This window comes from Sebastes fasciatus, chromosome 19 (assembly GCF_043250625.1).
Source record: "Sebastes fasciatus isolate fSebFas1 chromosome 19, fSebFas1.pri, whole genome shotgun sequence".
Taxonomy (NCBI): Eukaryota; Metazoa; Chordata; class Actinopteri; order Perciformes; family Sebastidae; genus Sebastes; species Sebastes fasciatus.
Genome location: NC_133813.1, coordinates 15,252,351 through 15,268,490, shown reverse-complemented (window position 1 = coordinate 15,268,490; position 16,140 = coordinate 15,252,351). Strand labels below are relative to the sequence as shown.

At 42.1% G+C, this 16,140-nt stretch overlaps 1 protein-coding gene across 14 annotated transcripts in view; it reads left to right on the top strand.

The window, feature by feature from the left end:
* Nucleotides 1-16,140, top strand: part of nedd4l (NEDD4 like E3 ubiquitin protein ligase) — a 62,411-nt gene that overhangs the window by 27,033 nt on the left and 19,238 nt on the right. For 3 of the 14 annotated variants that reach the window (XM_074618264.1, XM_074618253.1, XM_074618259.1), the window contains 10 exons: nucleotides 2,628-2,678; nucleotides 4,832-4,893; nucleotides 5,276-5,378; nucleotides 6,267-6,421; nucleotides 6,703-6,847; nucleotides 6,935-7,123; nucleotides 8,129-8,209; nucleotides 10,580-10,639; nucleotides 12,881-13,027; nucleotides 13,993-14,196. In XM_074618264.1, the coding sequence (XP_074474365.1) occupies nucleotides 2,628-2,678; nucleotides 4,832-4,893; nucleotides 5,276-5,378; nucleotides 6,267-6,421; nucleotides 6,703-6,847; nucleotides 6,935-7,123; nucleotides 8,129-8,209; nucleotides 10,580-10,639; nucleotides 12,881-13,027; nucleotides 13,993-14,196 (1,197 nt within the window). Of the gene's footprint in view, nucleotides 1-1,364; nucleotides 1,401-2,627; nucleotides 2,679-4,831; nucleotides 4,894-5,275; nucleotides 5,379-6,266; nucleotides 6,422-6,702; nucleotides 6,848-6,934; nucleotides 7,124-8,128; nucleotides 8,210-10,579; nucleotides 10,640-12,880; nucleotides 13,028-13,992; nucleotides 14,197-16,140 lie in introns of all 14 variants that reach the window. The other 11 variants (XM_074618267.1, XM_074618256.1, XM_074618265.1 and 8 more) reach the window with 9 other exon arrangements.

Sequence of the window (16,140 nt, the reverse complement as noted above, 5' to 3'; positions counted from 1 at the left end):
TAGAGTACACATGCATTCGCACGTGTCTGTTTACGTGCCAGTGCATTAATAACTCTGTGTTTTTATGTGACTCATTAGTAACCTTTCACCATGGAATTCCAGATCTGTTAACTGTGGTGGAAGCCCAGCGCGCTCACTCACTTCCCAACACTGCTTTTGCCTTTTTCTTTCTGATGATCACAACGAACCAGTGTGATTGCTGTACACCTTAACTAGGGCTGCACAATTTGTAAAAATATTAATCGCGATCACAATTTTAGCTTCCCACAGTTAAATGATCGACGGTAATATCGACATTTAAATATTGTCCCCGCTCATAGAAATCTCTGCTGCATATCAGATCGAGACAAACAGCCAACCACCAGGGGGCGATCCAGATGTTTTGACTTCACTTTTGGCGAGCTTTCATGCCGCTGCGCACGCACCCACCGACAGTGGCAGCCCCTGAAAAACGTCCCTAAAAGAGTATAAGAGTAATATACTGTATATTACTTGATTTGAATTAAAAAGCACTGAATTCAGGTGAAGAAGAACATTATTTTAAGTCTTATTTTTATGCAAATATTTGTTAAAAAGCAGGAATGCATCACAACGTGAAAGTGAAAGCAGTGCTCTGTTGATTTAATTTTGAGTCAAAAGTTTTGGTACAATTTTTATTTTTGCTTCTAGGAGATGCACTGTGTTTATGGACCTGTTTTATATGGATGCTCTGTTTATTTAAATGTGAAAGTGCAATAAACATATTGATAACAGCTCTAATATTAACCTCGTACCAGCTTAACTTTTTCTTGTTTTTACTACATTACTTAACGCAACTTTTTTGACATTGCAAAACTACATTTAATCAGATTTAAGGAAGTGCTCAGGGACTTAAGTGGTTTTTGAACCTTTTTTTCACACACTGTTTCTTCAAAGCTCTTCTTTGCTGACTCAAACTTAAAAAGAGACCACAAAATATTAATAAATGTCATTGTCAAATCAAGTTGATATACAGGGTTCCCCACACTTAAAAAGTTCAATTGGAAATTGTTTTCATAATTCCATATTGGATTTTTTATGACTGCACTACTATTGTGCAGCAGTGAAGTGACTTTTACAGATGCCACACCATTGAAAATGCCTTCTGTTGTCTAGTTAAGCTTGAAGAATGAATCTTCAAAAGAAACTTTGTGTGCAGCGCAGCAGACGGCCAGGTTGCTCTTTCACAACCCACCGGTGGACCATAACGCAAACGGAGAAACACCGCACTAATTAAAATGTCGCGCATTGTTTCAACTCAGCCTTTCCTGTCAAACCAGTGTCTACAAACAAACATCATTGTTAGTTAATGCCTGTTGTCTAAATCAGTTGTGTCCCACACACAGGCTACTTCCAAGAATGGCATTTTCCATCTCACACAGGTAATCATCGCTCCCAATGGGGTTTGCTGCTGTGCAGCTCAATCATCCGTCAATCTCCCCTGCTTTTCCTCTCAGTCTGCATTCATTACGACAAAAGGATGGACACATCTACAGGCTTCTGAAACACAAACCTTCCCTGGTTCTCCCCCCCTGTAGTCACCTCCGTCCTTCTCTCCCTCTGTCTGGCTGACTTGGCTTCAATCTGGTGGCAGTGGGTGTTGTTTTTCCTTGCTGGGTTCACGGGTTCTTCTCCTATGAAATGACACCAAAGGCCTGTCCATAAATAAAACCTTAGACTGAGCCTTCTGCTATGGACACTTGTGGAAAGCCACAACAAACTACAGCAAATATAGAGTGGTGCAGGAATGAGTCCTAAAACTTGGAAATGAGTTAGCATTTTAGCACTTCTGGTTCCTTCATCTGGAAGTCAATGGGTTTTATTTGTTATGGGTTTTGAAGTAAGGCCTGTGGTTAACACAAGCTTAAGAGATTTTAATGTTTTGTTCTATTATATAAAATACGTCAGTAAATATCCCACTCGTGAATTTTGAAGAGTCTTCAACTTGTCTAACAAGTGGCTAAATGAGACTACTAAACATCATCACACCGCCTCGTCCACCTTTACAGCCTCGTTGTGTATACTACTACCGTTGTGTAGTTCGTCCATAGCCTAACATTAGCTTTTTACCTCTGGTAAATTGCATTCACACTTCAAAAATCATAAAAGTAGTGTTCATTTGTGGAGATTATCTTGCTTAACAAAACATGTAAGTATCATAAACGTTAGTTTGCCACACAGCTGGAACCCAATGGAAAAATCCCATTGACTTTTTGTCGAGGGAACCAGGACGATGCTAACTTCCTGGTTGGCCTACAAAAATACGTCATTCCCGCAGCACTCTATTGTGTGATAATTTAAGTAATATGTTGTAGAAATTGCTTAAACATAATTACACTTCTATCTGAGTTTTTCAGATCACTACAGGTGTTCATAAAAAAAATGGCTAGAGATTATTTCTGGGTGAAAATCTTTGTCTCTTTTCACTCTGCGTGTGACAAATAAACACAAAATGCTTCTGGACCTTCTGGTGCATTGGTTAATTCACCTCAACATTGTGGTTTCCTCCCTCTCTTCCCCCTGCTGGAAATGTTTCTCCAGATACACTCAAAAAGCTACTACTTCTAAAATTAAGCTGCTGAAATTGACCTTCTCGTTTTCTCTCCTAGACCAGAGATGATTTCCTGGGACAGGTTGACGTTCCTCTCAGTCATTTGCCGGTAAGTTATATGCATAAATGTGTGTGTGTGTGTGTGGCCAGACTGACTGGTATAACAGTGTTTTGAATACTCAGCTGTTTCTTATCTTCAGTTTTCCTCTGCGTGATTAACCTCTGTGAAGGTTAGGCAAAGTGTGTGTGTGTGTGTGTCTGCCTGCCTTGAGTGTGAGAAAGTGCTAACCTCACAAGTAGCCCGTTGTTGTGATCAAACAGCACTCCTTGTTAGAAATGGAAAGTGGGCTGTCTAGAATATAAACAGAGGCGGCTATGCTGAGGGCGAGCAACCGTTAGAACTAAATGGAAAAAAGCCTGACTAGACAAATTCACTCACTCGCATGTATTCGTTCGGAAACTGCGGACTGCTGGGAGATAAAAGCCTTTGAAACCAGAGTTTTTACAGTTTTGATGTAAACGAACAGGACCTGGAACTCAAAGAGACCCCCGCAAATCAATCTCACCTCCTCCAGTCAGCTGAGAACGATGCTGTCAGACTGACTGAGGCTCTCTGAAGTTCTGTCTAAGCTGTGAACCTTAAAAAGCATATCAGTAAAAGGTGTTGGGGTTAATTATTAATGTCCTATTTGACTCCCATAGGTCTAGGAAAATTAGCAGCAGATAAAAGCCTCAGCTGAGTCATGCTGAAGGGATGAAGTCAGTGGACGCCAGGATAGAGAATATTTGGTCCTGATGCAGAAATCTTATTTTTAGCCATTAAACCAGGGATTGGCAACCTTATTAATCAGTGTGCCATATCAACATTAGGGTTAACATTAAGTTTAATTATGACACCACTCTGAAAGCGGTAATTTGCCATGCGGATGAGAGGGCACTGTAACATCTCCAGAAAACTCTCTTGCACACTCAAGCTGCCACGTGCCAATGGTGGCACACGTGCCTAATGTTGCCTACCACTGCATTAAAAAAAATAATCTGAGCATGAATAAGTTATTGCTAATGCTTGTAAAGATGCTGCGATTGATGCGTTGGCGTTTTGATTTGATTCATTAGTTTTATTCATGACTACTTGTTGTAGGAAGTCTTAATCATAGTTACTGGACATTACTTTAGTCATCACCTTTTTTACTACACCAGCGTCTCCTCTTTTAATTTTCATTAATGTGGGTCAGCCATGTTGACTCATCTGAAGCACTCTGGTAGCTACATTTGCCTTGTGGAAGCTTGAACTTGCTTAAACCTTTTTCATGTGCCATGCAGCATGAAACCTTGTGTCGGGCTGGGCGATAATTCAAGAGGATAATTTATCGTCTTTCAATGGAATCATGTCGTGATGAAATCCTATATCAATACCTTACATCACACTTTACCACTCAGTTCAATGTGATTAACAAACGATATACGATATATGGAAATATTTATTTATTTGTATGCCTCCGTGCTTTGTGCCGTGAGATTTTGACCGTATCGCCCAGCCCTAACCTTGTGCCAGCTCATATACCTCGCCCTGTTTTGCATGAGTCACACAGAAGATAAAGTACGTGTTGCTTCCGGCTTTTAACAGCAATGTTCTCAAACAGTTATTTAGATGAATTATTTACAAAACTTTATATCAATCAATGTCTAAGATGTGCAGGACAGTTTGGCCTCAACAGCTTCACCAAAGTAGGGATGCACCATTATCGGATATCGGGTTGATACTGACTCAAATAGCTGGATTGGATATCGGTGACAATGGGGCCGATCTATTCAATTCAGTTCTATGTTTATATACTATATACATTATATGCTGGAATTATAATTCCCGTATCGGCCGATAACCAAAGCCCAGGTATCGCTATCGGTATCGGGACTGAAAAAGTCGGATCGGTGCATCCCTACATCTCTTTTTTTTTTTGCGTTCAGTATCATACTTTTGATTCAGTGGTACGTTGCAGAGTAGTATGTGGTAGGCAGCCAGTGTGGACTGGTTTGGCCCAGTCGGAGAGTAGTGGGAGATCGCTGTGGATTACAAAAAGGCCTTTCTGCTGTTCAATATGTAACAGGAGAAGCTCACCATTGCATAATGATCCTGGGGTGCAGAGGGTTGCAGCTGTGCCGTAAACGCCTGACTCCGATATGTTGACACTGTCTAACATGTGTATTTGCTTGTGTGTTCAAATTGATTACCGTCAACAAATGCCTCCTCTTAATTTGCAGACAGAGGACCCTGCTATGGAGCGGCCCTACACATTTAAAGACTTCCTGTTGCGGCCCAGAAGGTCAGTTTCTGCCGGACGTGACAAACAGGATGCGACAAGTAAACAGTGACATTGGATGCCAGTAATGTAACTTCTCAGGGTCAGGGTTAGGGTGAAATGATGTGTGATTGGCCCCCCCATTAGCAAGGAATAGACATTTGTAGATTATTAAACTCACAGTGACATTAATCATGCTTTGCAACACTATGTTGACTGGTGTCATGTCTCCAGAGACGGTCAGCTACACACTGAAGGTGAAAGACCATCTGGTGCTAATAGGCAGTTTGGAAACTCCCGTGCATTTCTAAGCATTTGCCTGCTAGGGGCTTTCAGGGTGCGGGCCAACTGGTTTTGATGAGCTGTTTTTCAAGTGGGTCTATCTTTGCTGATGTTCTCCTTCTAGTCACAAGTCCAGGGTGAAGGGTTACCTGCGTCTGAAGATGGCCTATCTGCCCAAACAAGGTGGACCGGAGGAGGATGCTGGAGAGATGAGGGAGGAGGCTGAGGTAAGGTCCTGGCTTCTGATGTTGTTTTTTTTAACTGCTTTTCAGCGTCTTGTTCATAATAACCTGAAGCTAAACCAGAGTCTAGTTTTATTTCTTCCTTCCAAACAAAACAAAAAGCACGTCTAAGCTTAAAGATGAAAGTGAGAGTCCCACTTTGGACCAATATAAGCGTGAGTGTTTTTAGCTGAGAGTGAGAGGAGAAAGGATGGCTCTAATTTTTATTCTTTCTTCTAAGAATTTGGGCAGCATCTTGCTGCCAGAATCTGGTGAAAGTCTTTTCCAGGTCAGGGTATGGAAAAACCATTTACAATACTGCCTGTTATTTGGAGAAATAGGAGCTTGTCCTCTTTTTTGCTTTATGCGAGTTCTTGTATGTGTGTGTTCAAGTGTGGATTTCTAGTGGATTGTGGAAGAGTGCTAGAGAAGTTCAGATAAGGTGACTTTAAGCAGCCAAAGTATGAAAACCGTAATGCCACTCTGCTAACCTCCCTTCACTATATGCGTTCACTGTGACGAAACCTTTATTTTCACTTTCTAGATTTCTTTTTTTACTCCAGTTCGTTTTTTTTTTTTTTTACTTCTCTCTCAGTTGTCAACACTGGTAGTGATATTGATGCACATTAGCTCAGTCTTGGAGCCTGTGGTCGGAGATATCCCACCTAGCCGGCAGCTTGTCTAACAAAAACATTTCAAACCACAACACGTCAACAAGTTTTAACCAGCCACAAGTGAATCCAACGTCTTTAATGGATTTCCATGCTCGAATACCCTCTAAAATCTTATGTTCATGTGTATCTGACAAGCTGTCAGCTCACTGGGATATCTGTGACCACGGGGCTGCCAGTGAGTTACTGCCTCATGTCAGAAAATCTCAACTTTCTCCTCCAGGCATGGGATGAGTCCGCAGACCAGGGCACCCAGCGACCCCAGCAGCTGCTTCCTCCTTTGCCCACAGGCTGGGAAGAGAAGGTGGACAACCTGGGACGCACCTACTATGTCAACCACAACAACCGTAGTACACAGTGGAAACGGCCCTCCACCATGTACGCCTGATTTCTCTCCTTACGTTTTTAGTTTCAGAATATATTTTTACATTAGTTAAAGGTAGTTTGGGTGTTTGGAAGTGGGATTGTATGAGGTACTTATCCATAGTAGGTGTATTACTTGCAGGAGATGACAGTCACTTGATCTATCAATAACATTTTGGTTCTCATTTACATAGCAGTAATCCTGGCTTAATCTAATGTTAAGGTCATTTTTCTTAGCAGTCATTTTTTGACTTACTAACACTTTCTTTTGTATGGAATAACTTCTTCTCCTTCAGGGATGTGATTTCAGAGACTGAGAGTGACAATCAACAGCGGCAGATCAATCAGGAAGCACACCGTGTTTTCCGTTCGAGACGCCACATCAGTGAAGACCTAGAAAACGAGCACCTGGAGCCCCGGGACATGGACAACGTGAGAGATGTGAATATACGCATATACATACAGCAGACTGAGCCACAGCTGTCTAAAGTGATGATGTCACTAAAATGTTATTCTTGTTTCATGTAGTCTTGGGAGCTCATCACAGAAGAGGATCCTAACGACAGCTCGGCCACGTCTTTGCCCGGCCCCTCTTCCGTCTTGACACCACAACTACCACCGACGCCCGCCACCCAGGAGTTCGCTGAAGATTTAAATATGAGGCTGTCACTCACTCCCGATACCAATGGCGAAGTGCCAGGGCCCAGCTCTGCTCTGGTGAGATCTAGTAGTCAAAACCTAAATCACTCCACGTTTAAATACTTAAAGGGCCGGTCCATCTGCGTTCTATTCCGTTTTTTTTTTTCTTCAAATGAAAACGTCCACTCAGCCGTTGCAAAAAGCAGCGATGTAGCTTACCAAAGTAAGCTAATAAAAGCTAATGAATAAGGTTATGAATAATGTGAATGCTAGCTGAGTCAAAGTTAGCTGTGCTAAGTTTGGAAATAACTGAAAGGGTTGGTTTGGAGTTTTTGAAGTGGGGTTGTATGTATACTCCTGCGGTCTGCGAGGTAAAATTACTGTTTTTGTGAATGTAGTCTGGTGGCATTGAAGACGGCGACATAACGTCTTCACTTCCTCGTGGGAAAGGGCTGTCTGACGGCGAGGTAAAGCGGCTGTGGACGGGAGCAGCAGAAAAATGCATTTTAGCCACCTAAAAAAAAATCAATATCAGTTTAAGTGTAAGCTATATTTAGAATAATTTCACAGCTTTATCACGCCATCAGCCCTTTCTGACGGGGGACTGAAGCCGTTATATTGCTGTCTTCAAAGCCGCCAGACCAGACTCCATTCACAAAAACAGTCATTTTACCTCGCAGAACACGGGAGTTGCTGGTCCTACCGCTGCATCGATCGGTTAGTTTGTTTGTCTTATTGTTTGACTCATCCGGAGAGCGTGCCGACCGCCATCTAAGTTAATGTATGTAATGTTAAAACACTGACTATAAGCATATATACTGTACATGTAGTAGCGTAATCATGCAGAAACCTACATCAGGTCACGTGGGAAAACGTTTTTTATAAGGGATTGGGAAAATAGCATTTTGACACTAAAACGTACATGCTTTGACCAACATTTTAATATTCGGATTTGAATACATAATGAACACCCCTGTGAAGCTACAGAATGATATAAAAACCTAAAAAAAAAAGATAATAAATGTAGGCAGGGCTCCTTGTGTCAGACAGAAGAGTGACCTCTTACTTTCTTTGTTTTAACAGAGCCAGCTGTCAAACAGACTCCGATCCTCAAGTATGACGGATGGCGTCAGTGATCAGGCCCAGCCTCCTCCTCCTCTTCTGGTACGTATTTCTGAACCTTCCTCCATCTTCTTCTCTTTCTTCCTTGACTTCCCCCCCCCTTTCCTTGGCATGTCTCAGTGCTGTGGGTGTACCGCACATCAAATCACCTTCTCTGCTCCTCCTTGCATTTCAAAATTTTGCACTAGGCTCGTACGTGCTTCCTCCTCACCTTTCCTTCCTGCTCTCTATGCCTCTTCGATTTTACCGCTCCCTGCTTTCTTCTTGCCTCCGTAGGATTACCACACCTCTTCCTCCCACCGCTACTCTTTGTGATTCACCTCGCAGCTAATGTTTGATGTGTTGTAGAAATGTTGGCGTTGCAGCTGTGCGCCAGCAGAATGACCATTCCAGTAGAAACTATTGGCAAGTAAGATTAAGGCTCAGACGCTCCTCCCAGAGAGTCCTGAGTCATAGCGTCAGTGGGGGATTCAGCCCGTGCAATCTGTCACAAGATCTGAGTCAGATGTTTGTCACACAGCTGAGTCACACCAGTGAGCTTGGCTTTGTCTTGCCGAGGAAAAGTACAGGTGCTGCTGATGTCAGCCTTTCCCTTGAATGACAAGTCTCTGAGGACCGGAGAACAGGAGGCTCATTAAGAAGCCATCAAACGGGAAATATAATCGGCATGTATTAGTGCGAGGTTCCTGATGATATTAAATGTGCATGTAGGTGGATGGGTGCTGTTTGTACCGTTGCCTCTTGGATAAAGGTAGCCTTCACCTGTGATTACAAGTCGGTAAACCTGAAAGGATAAGGCTGGCATCATTCTATATTTTTCTTATTGTCATCAAATCCCATAAAAAGACCAAAGCCAACAATGTGTTGGTCCGTCACTCAATACTTTCCGACTTCCCTACCCTGTCTATAGCACTCATCGTTAAACCCACCGGTTCCTACTGAAGACGAACGGATCATATGTATAGTTTAGTTTTTAAAAAAGGTCAGTCATTTCTTAAAACAGCTGGCCTCTGTAGTTTTCAGGAAACATTACTCAATAGTAACTCAATAGTGCATTTATTGGGGACTATTTTCAGCTGTGGATTAGTTCATTTTTAGTGCTCAGGGGCCTCATTACAGATTTACAGTTATGGTTAGGATTTCTTAAGTTAAGATGAGCAGTTAGGATATTTTTCTGTAACGATGCCCCCGGTAAGTTTACAGTGTGTGGGATTGACTCAAAATAAACTATAGTGGCTACAGTATATTCATGGTAATGAAGGAACATGTCAGCCAGTGCGACAGTGAGGCTTACTGATGCGTTTTAAATAGTTTTATGCACAACTATGGAGGCCTGCGGTACCAAGGAATAAGCTACTGTATGTCAGGCTTTTGCTGCGCAGATACTTGTTAGTTGATTTAATTAATTATTGGTTTTGGGATTTCTTGACAATAATAAAAATATAGAATATCACCACACTTATCCTTTAATTGGAGGTTGTGTGTGACTTTAAATATGTCCCAACATGTACAGTATGTTTGCTTTCTTTTAAGGTTTTGACATTAGAAATAACACTTGAGGTCATTCTTTACTGTAGTTAAAAGGCTGATACTGTTACAGGGTTGGTAGTGATGCAACTGTTAAGTGCAAAACAAGTTATGTAGTTTAGATTAAGCAGAACAACATCCAGTGTCTTTGTTAGGCACTGCAGGCTGAACTGCACTGATATTTTCAGATTTCTTGTCTTTTCGATTGCTTGAATGAAACTACAATTTCTATTTTTTGTTTTTCCTGTATTTGATCATTGTCTCTCAGTTCACGTCTGAGATTCCACTTCGTTTTTGTGAACTTTCTTTGAACTTCAGCACAGTAATTCACTTCCACTGCTCTCAGATTTTCACGACACAGAACTGTTTTTCTCCGTTACTGTAGCTTTAAACATCACTTTCTACTCGGGTTGAGATTAAAGATGCTGCACTGGCTGGGGATTAAATTTACTGTTCAGGGAAACTGTCTTCCCTCCAGCAGGGAAAATGTGTCTGCAGCTCAGACTGTCTTGATTTTTTTTTTTCTTTGTCTGTCTTAATATTAAAGTTGATTCACTGACGGCACACTACTAAAAGTTTCCTTAACCTACATTTTGTGTAACCACGTCAACCAATCACAACTCGCAGTTACTTTCCAAATTAATTGCACTCCTCCCTGCTACCAACCTCACAGCTCGTATGCTTCACTGGATGATTCTCCCCCCTTTCTGTAACTCCTCACCTCCTTTTGAGAATCAATTCCCCCCTTTTGTACACTCAGCTTTCCCTAACTCAACCTTCAGTACTGCCCAAACACTCCCCCCTTGCCCCTTTACTTCCTCCCTGGCATTGTAAACATAACGTACTGTGAACTAAAGACCATCTTCCCCTGTTGTCTACCACCAGCAGGGTTCCCAGACCAGAAGAACAAGAGCTCAAACAGTCTCAGGTGGTGAGGAGTCTATGGTAATATCTCAGTTTATATACAGATTAAACCCTATCAGTCGTACACCTCTTAGTTCCTAGACACCACGTAGGATGGGCTACAGGTGTCCCCCGGCTAGATTTGACACCTAAAACTAGAAGGGTACTTGGAGAGCGCAGACCTTCACCAAGGCCAATCTGCTCCAAAATTGAACGGGTTCTTCTTTCTTGGCGTATTTGGCGTCTTACCGTGCACGGCAGCTGGATTCTCGCGATGTCACAAGATCACACGAGAATCGCCGGATCACATATCACACTAAAATCCATCTTTTCAGACTTAATGTAGAAGTAATGCGTTTGTGTCCAGCAAGCCAGAGCACAGACCAAATCTACGTCGTGAGAGAAGCTACCGGCAGCTACGGGGGTTGGCTTTGCCGTGTGTGTGACGACACGGGGAGACGACTGTTGGTTCTAAACAACCTGAAGAAGTTAACGAAGCTGCGATAGCATCAGTTATATCAGAACTGGAGAGTATTTCTTCATTGAAAGAAGAGCAAAAAACGGCACTGAAGGCTTTTCTCGATGGAACAGATGTTTTCGCTCTTCTCCCGACTGTCTTCAGCAAGAGTTTGATTGACAGATGGTTCATCCAATCCCTTTTCAAAACAGTTTCCAATGACGGCTTCTTAGATTGTTCTGTGTAACAAATCATCTGGCAGGTCAGGTTAACATGCTACATTCTTCCACCACGTCGCATGAAAGTCGGGCCAGTGGTTTTTCCGTAATCCTGCTCGACTAACAAACGAAACCGAAAATCACAAGCTGATTCAGCAAACATTCATTCTGAAATGGACGGAAAGAAGTTTGTGTAAACATTCATTAAAATCTTCATCCTTGCCGGCAAGAAACAATGAGCTGATGAAACCATCCATAGCCAAATGAATCCGTCTTTATTTAGGTCTGTTATTGGTGATGTTGTGGCGTGCTGAAGTGCTTATTTAGATCAGAAGTTGTCCCAAAGTTGATGTTTTTTTTTGGGGAAAGTGGGTCAGAAATCTATTTGTCAATTTTTACTATACAAATTGTTTTATTTATTAGTGCCGCTTATCAGATAACAACAAAGACCAAAGACCAAAGTTGATCCTTAGCTACTTCCATCATCAGCTCCAGAATTTTGTTTTTTTTACAATATCCCCTGCTAAGGAAAGTGAGTTGCTAGATTTACTAGCCCGAAGTGGCATTTTAGTTGCCCTGGCAAGCGGGTAATCCTTATTGTTGAGCCCTGCATGTGTGTTGTCTGGCAACCTGGTAGTTAATATTAAGTAATGACACTGATCCACTATTAATAACAAGCCATAAAGCAGCATTAAGGATCAGAGTCCTTTCATACTGACTCATTGATAAAACAGCTGTATACTACTTAATCTGACACACCTTATTTTTCACAAGCTGTAGGTCCTGGTTAAAAAATATTGATATTATATGAATGAAACTGGAGAATGCAACTCCTGAAATTGACGCAATCCGCTACAGAGAAGATGCATCAATCTGTTGGATTTGTTGGAACTTACAGAAACACTCTTGTACAGACCGGAGCTCTGTAAACCCCGCATTTTGCAAACCACGGTGACGCTCAAGTGTGCCCTATTCGTTTTTCACATTTACACAGTTAACTCACATATGCAGCAAAAAGCTTGCACTGTAGATCCCGGCTGTGGTAAAGGAGGAGCAGCGCTGCAACACTAGCAAACTGAGGTGGACAAAGACATTAGCGTACGGTAAAGAAGGAAGGAGATCAGGATCGGCTGATTACCGATCCATTAAAATATGCCTGGTTCGGCTCGGGACATCTCCGGTGTCTCCAATGTTCGAGGGTGCTATCTAAAATATCGCCACGATTAACGTTGTGATCGTTTGGTTGACTATTCCAGTAATCTTTATGCTACAAATGGTTAATGGTTCACTCAGCAAAGTAGTAATAATTCACTTCTTTTCTCCGTGTGGTGTTTATTTTTAGTACGACTCTGTGTTTCATTGTTTTTTTTGTGGGTGAAGGTTCACGTCATACGCTGTCACCAACTTTTCCATTAGAGTTTAAAAACTCGTATGTTGTTCCTAAACTTTCTGTCACTGTGCTGCACAGCTGGAATGGGGAAATGATTTTGAAAGCTCTTGTGTTGTCCTTGATAGATTTTATATTCCATCCCTCCACATGTCCTTTACGCATGACCAGCCTGTACTGATTAGTTGTCTTTGCTTTGCTCTCTCCCTACACTTGGCCAGTCTCCCTCAGCGACTGCTTACGCCTTGACCACCCCCGGCCTGCCCCCTGGATGGGAGGAGAGGAAGGACGGCAAGGGAAGAACTTATTACGTCAACCATAACAGCCGCACCACTACCTGGACTAGGCCAATTGTGCAGGTACAGCAGGTGTGCAGGCTGAGCTGGACTCTATGCATGGGACTGGATCCCTTCCTCGGCCCCTGTCATGGCCGAGGCCTGTGTGTCGGACCTCCTCCTCCTCTATGTGTTTCTCCTCTGTGTAGCCATAAAGAATGACGGAAAGAGACGCTGCTTTGCAACCTCAAAACGTCTCCTTTTCTGTCTTTCTCTCTGCCCGGGTTTCCTCCTTCTGTCCAACTTTATTGTGTGTCTTCCTCCTCTTGTCTAGCATTTTGTTTGACACTCTGGATGAAGTGCAGCCCCTGTATTGGTCACTTCTTTCTAAACCCTGGCATGGGACTGCTGCAACCACCACTTTTCCCTCCCTTTTCCCCCATTTCTACCCTGTTTTTCCACTTGTCTTCCCCCCACTGTCTTTCTGTCTGCGAATGTGGCAGCTCCACATTAGTCTGAGCTCAGGGAGAGACCGCTACATGGGACTGGGTTTTCCTCTTTGACATCCACCCTTTTCTGCTTTTATCAAAACACTGGTGTTGTATTGTATGTGTTGTCTTTCATCACACGGTCTTCTCATTCTCTGATTCTCATCTGTTTTTTGGTATTTACTCAGAAGGAGAGGACACTACCAAATGATAACAATATCATAGCATTGAGTTTGTTTTGTACCAGCCCACTTTGGTTAGGGGTTGTAAGTAACACTGACTTTCATTTTTCCAGTACATTATGTTACTGATCCCAAGCGTTTGTCCCTGTTTTCTAGTCGGATGCATAATCTTAATCATTATATTTTAAGCGACATAATTGAATGTCTTCGTGGGCCTATAATGACCCATGCTTTTGACATTTTAGGAACTCATTTCCCTGAGAGAAAAGCTTGCATCCAGGGCCTCTCCGGTGCAGACAACCATCTTCTGGAAGCATGGCTTATGATGAGTTTGGTATTACCTCATTCCCACCCCACTTAACCTCAAAAGTGCTATTCTCACATACAGCTGACTGAAGACGGAGCCAGCACCTCAGCAGCAGGAGCAGCAGCAGCAGCAGCAGCATCAGGAGGAGCCTCGGCCCTGGCACCCCCATCCACTCCCTCCTCCTCCTCCTCCACCAATGCCTCCAACAACCACCTCCATGAGCCCCAAGTCCGACGACCTCGTAGCCTCAGCTCCCCTACTGTCACCCTTTCCACCCCCTTGGAGGTGAGAATTAGTCACCTGTACTATCCCGCTCTGCCGTATCCTTTTCCTCTATTCACACCCTTAAGGACTCATTTCTGTCTCCTCTTTCCTCCAATCTTTACCCTTCCACACCTTCCTTGTCATGCGATCCCTCATTTCCATCCCTTTTGAATATGATCATGATCCTCACCCATCTACATCATCCAATTCTTCTTTAATATTACACCATTTCTTTTGTCATCTCTCTCTCTCTCTTCTTTCAGGTTAATTCTGTCTCGACGCTGCTTTTCTGTCTCTTCAACCCTTATGGAAATATTAATCTCATCATTTAACCGATCTTTTCTTTTCATCTCTCCGTCGAGGGTGATTTTCTTTCTTCACACTGCTCTTTTTTTTTCATATATTCAATGGATAATGAGCCGACAGCTCTCCGTTGAACAATGATTAGCCACGTGAAACGGTCCAAGCTTTTGTTATTCATGATGATGAGTTGTGTTGTGAACAATATGCTCTCTTTCAGTATTTCATTCTGCAGCGCAGTGTGTTTTAATGCAATAACGGTGTGAGGCTGGTGTGGTGAATCCAAGATGAGAGGGATTCAGTTACTGCTGGATGAATAAATAATCTGAATTGATCACAGGTCCCTAAGGATTGTTGTAATTTGTTAAAGTAAACTCGGGGATATCCAAATCAATGATATTGATCTTGGAAACTAAATATCATTAAATCCAGAGGCAATTTTAGTAACAAAAAGGCAACCACAAAAGCACTTTACTTTACTTTACTTTGACTTTATTGTCCACCTTAGTGGAAATTTGTCTTCGGCTTCTCTCTCGACTTCAATTTCCGGAGTAGAACTCGAAAACTATTTAAGTTAGGAACTTCAAATTTGGTATGATGGTTGACAGTATGGTGTAGTTGTGCCTTTTGGGGGGTTAAAAGTCCAGGGTGCACAACATTTTTGAAATTTTTCCAAAAGGGCAACACCTTTGGCCGTACTTTAGCAGGGGTCAAGCAGTAAGCGGGAGCTCACTTTTGCTATGTTTACTCATTGGTCAGGGGGTTTAATAATCAAACAGCCCAGGTGGTTAATGTGTGAGCCACATGAGTCGACAGGGAATAACTTAAAAATTTCCACTTTTTGTTTTGGCTTGAGCAGGCAAATTTTTTTTAGGCTGTGACGTTGTACAAATAACTCTCTGGGATGATTACAATCAAGTCCTAAAACTCTCTAAATTGGATTTCATTGCACATATCAGATTTTTATGCTCTCACCATACCTCTGTGTGTTTTGGTGTATGTGTGTGTTGGGAATGTTATGTTGTTGTTACGTGTGTTAACATGCACTTTAGAGCTGCAACAATTAATCAATTGGTTGTCAACTCTTAAATTGATATCCAACTATTTAAATAATCGATTAATCGGTTTGAGTATTTTTTTAAGCATCATTCTCTGATTCCAGCTTCTTAAATGTGAATATTTTCTGGTTTCCTAACTCCTCTATGACAGCAAACTGAATATGTTTGGTAAAAACAAGACATTTGAGCATGTCATCTTGGGCTTTGGGAAACACTGATCAACAGTTTTCACCATTTTCTGACATTTTATAGAACAAACAACTAATCGATTACTTTAGAAAATAATCAACAGATTAATCAACAATGAAAATGATCGGTATTTGCAGCCCTAGATTGCAGCTTGAAAGCAGTTGACATTTTAGAAAACTTGTGAAACTTTTGATTGAGTTACTTATTGTCTGTGACCTTTTTGTCATCTATGCAAAGTAGATTTTAACTTAAGCTTCAAATGATGCAGGCGGTCTCGTTTTGACCTCTTAATGGCTTAGCTCTGTGCTTCTATCAGGGGAACAGACCTGAAGAAAGTTTAATTAAGGTGCACGTCTATGTGTTAACAAGGCATTATAGACGTAAAAGGAAGTGAAACACTCACTGTAGAAAGTTGTAA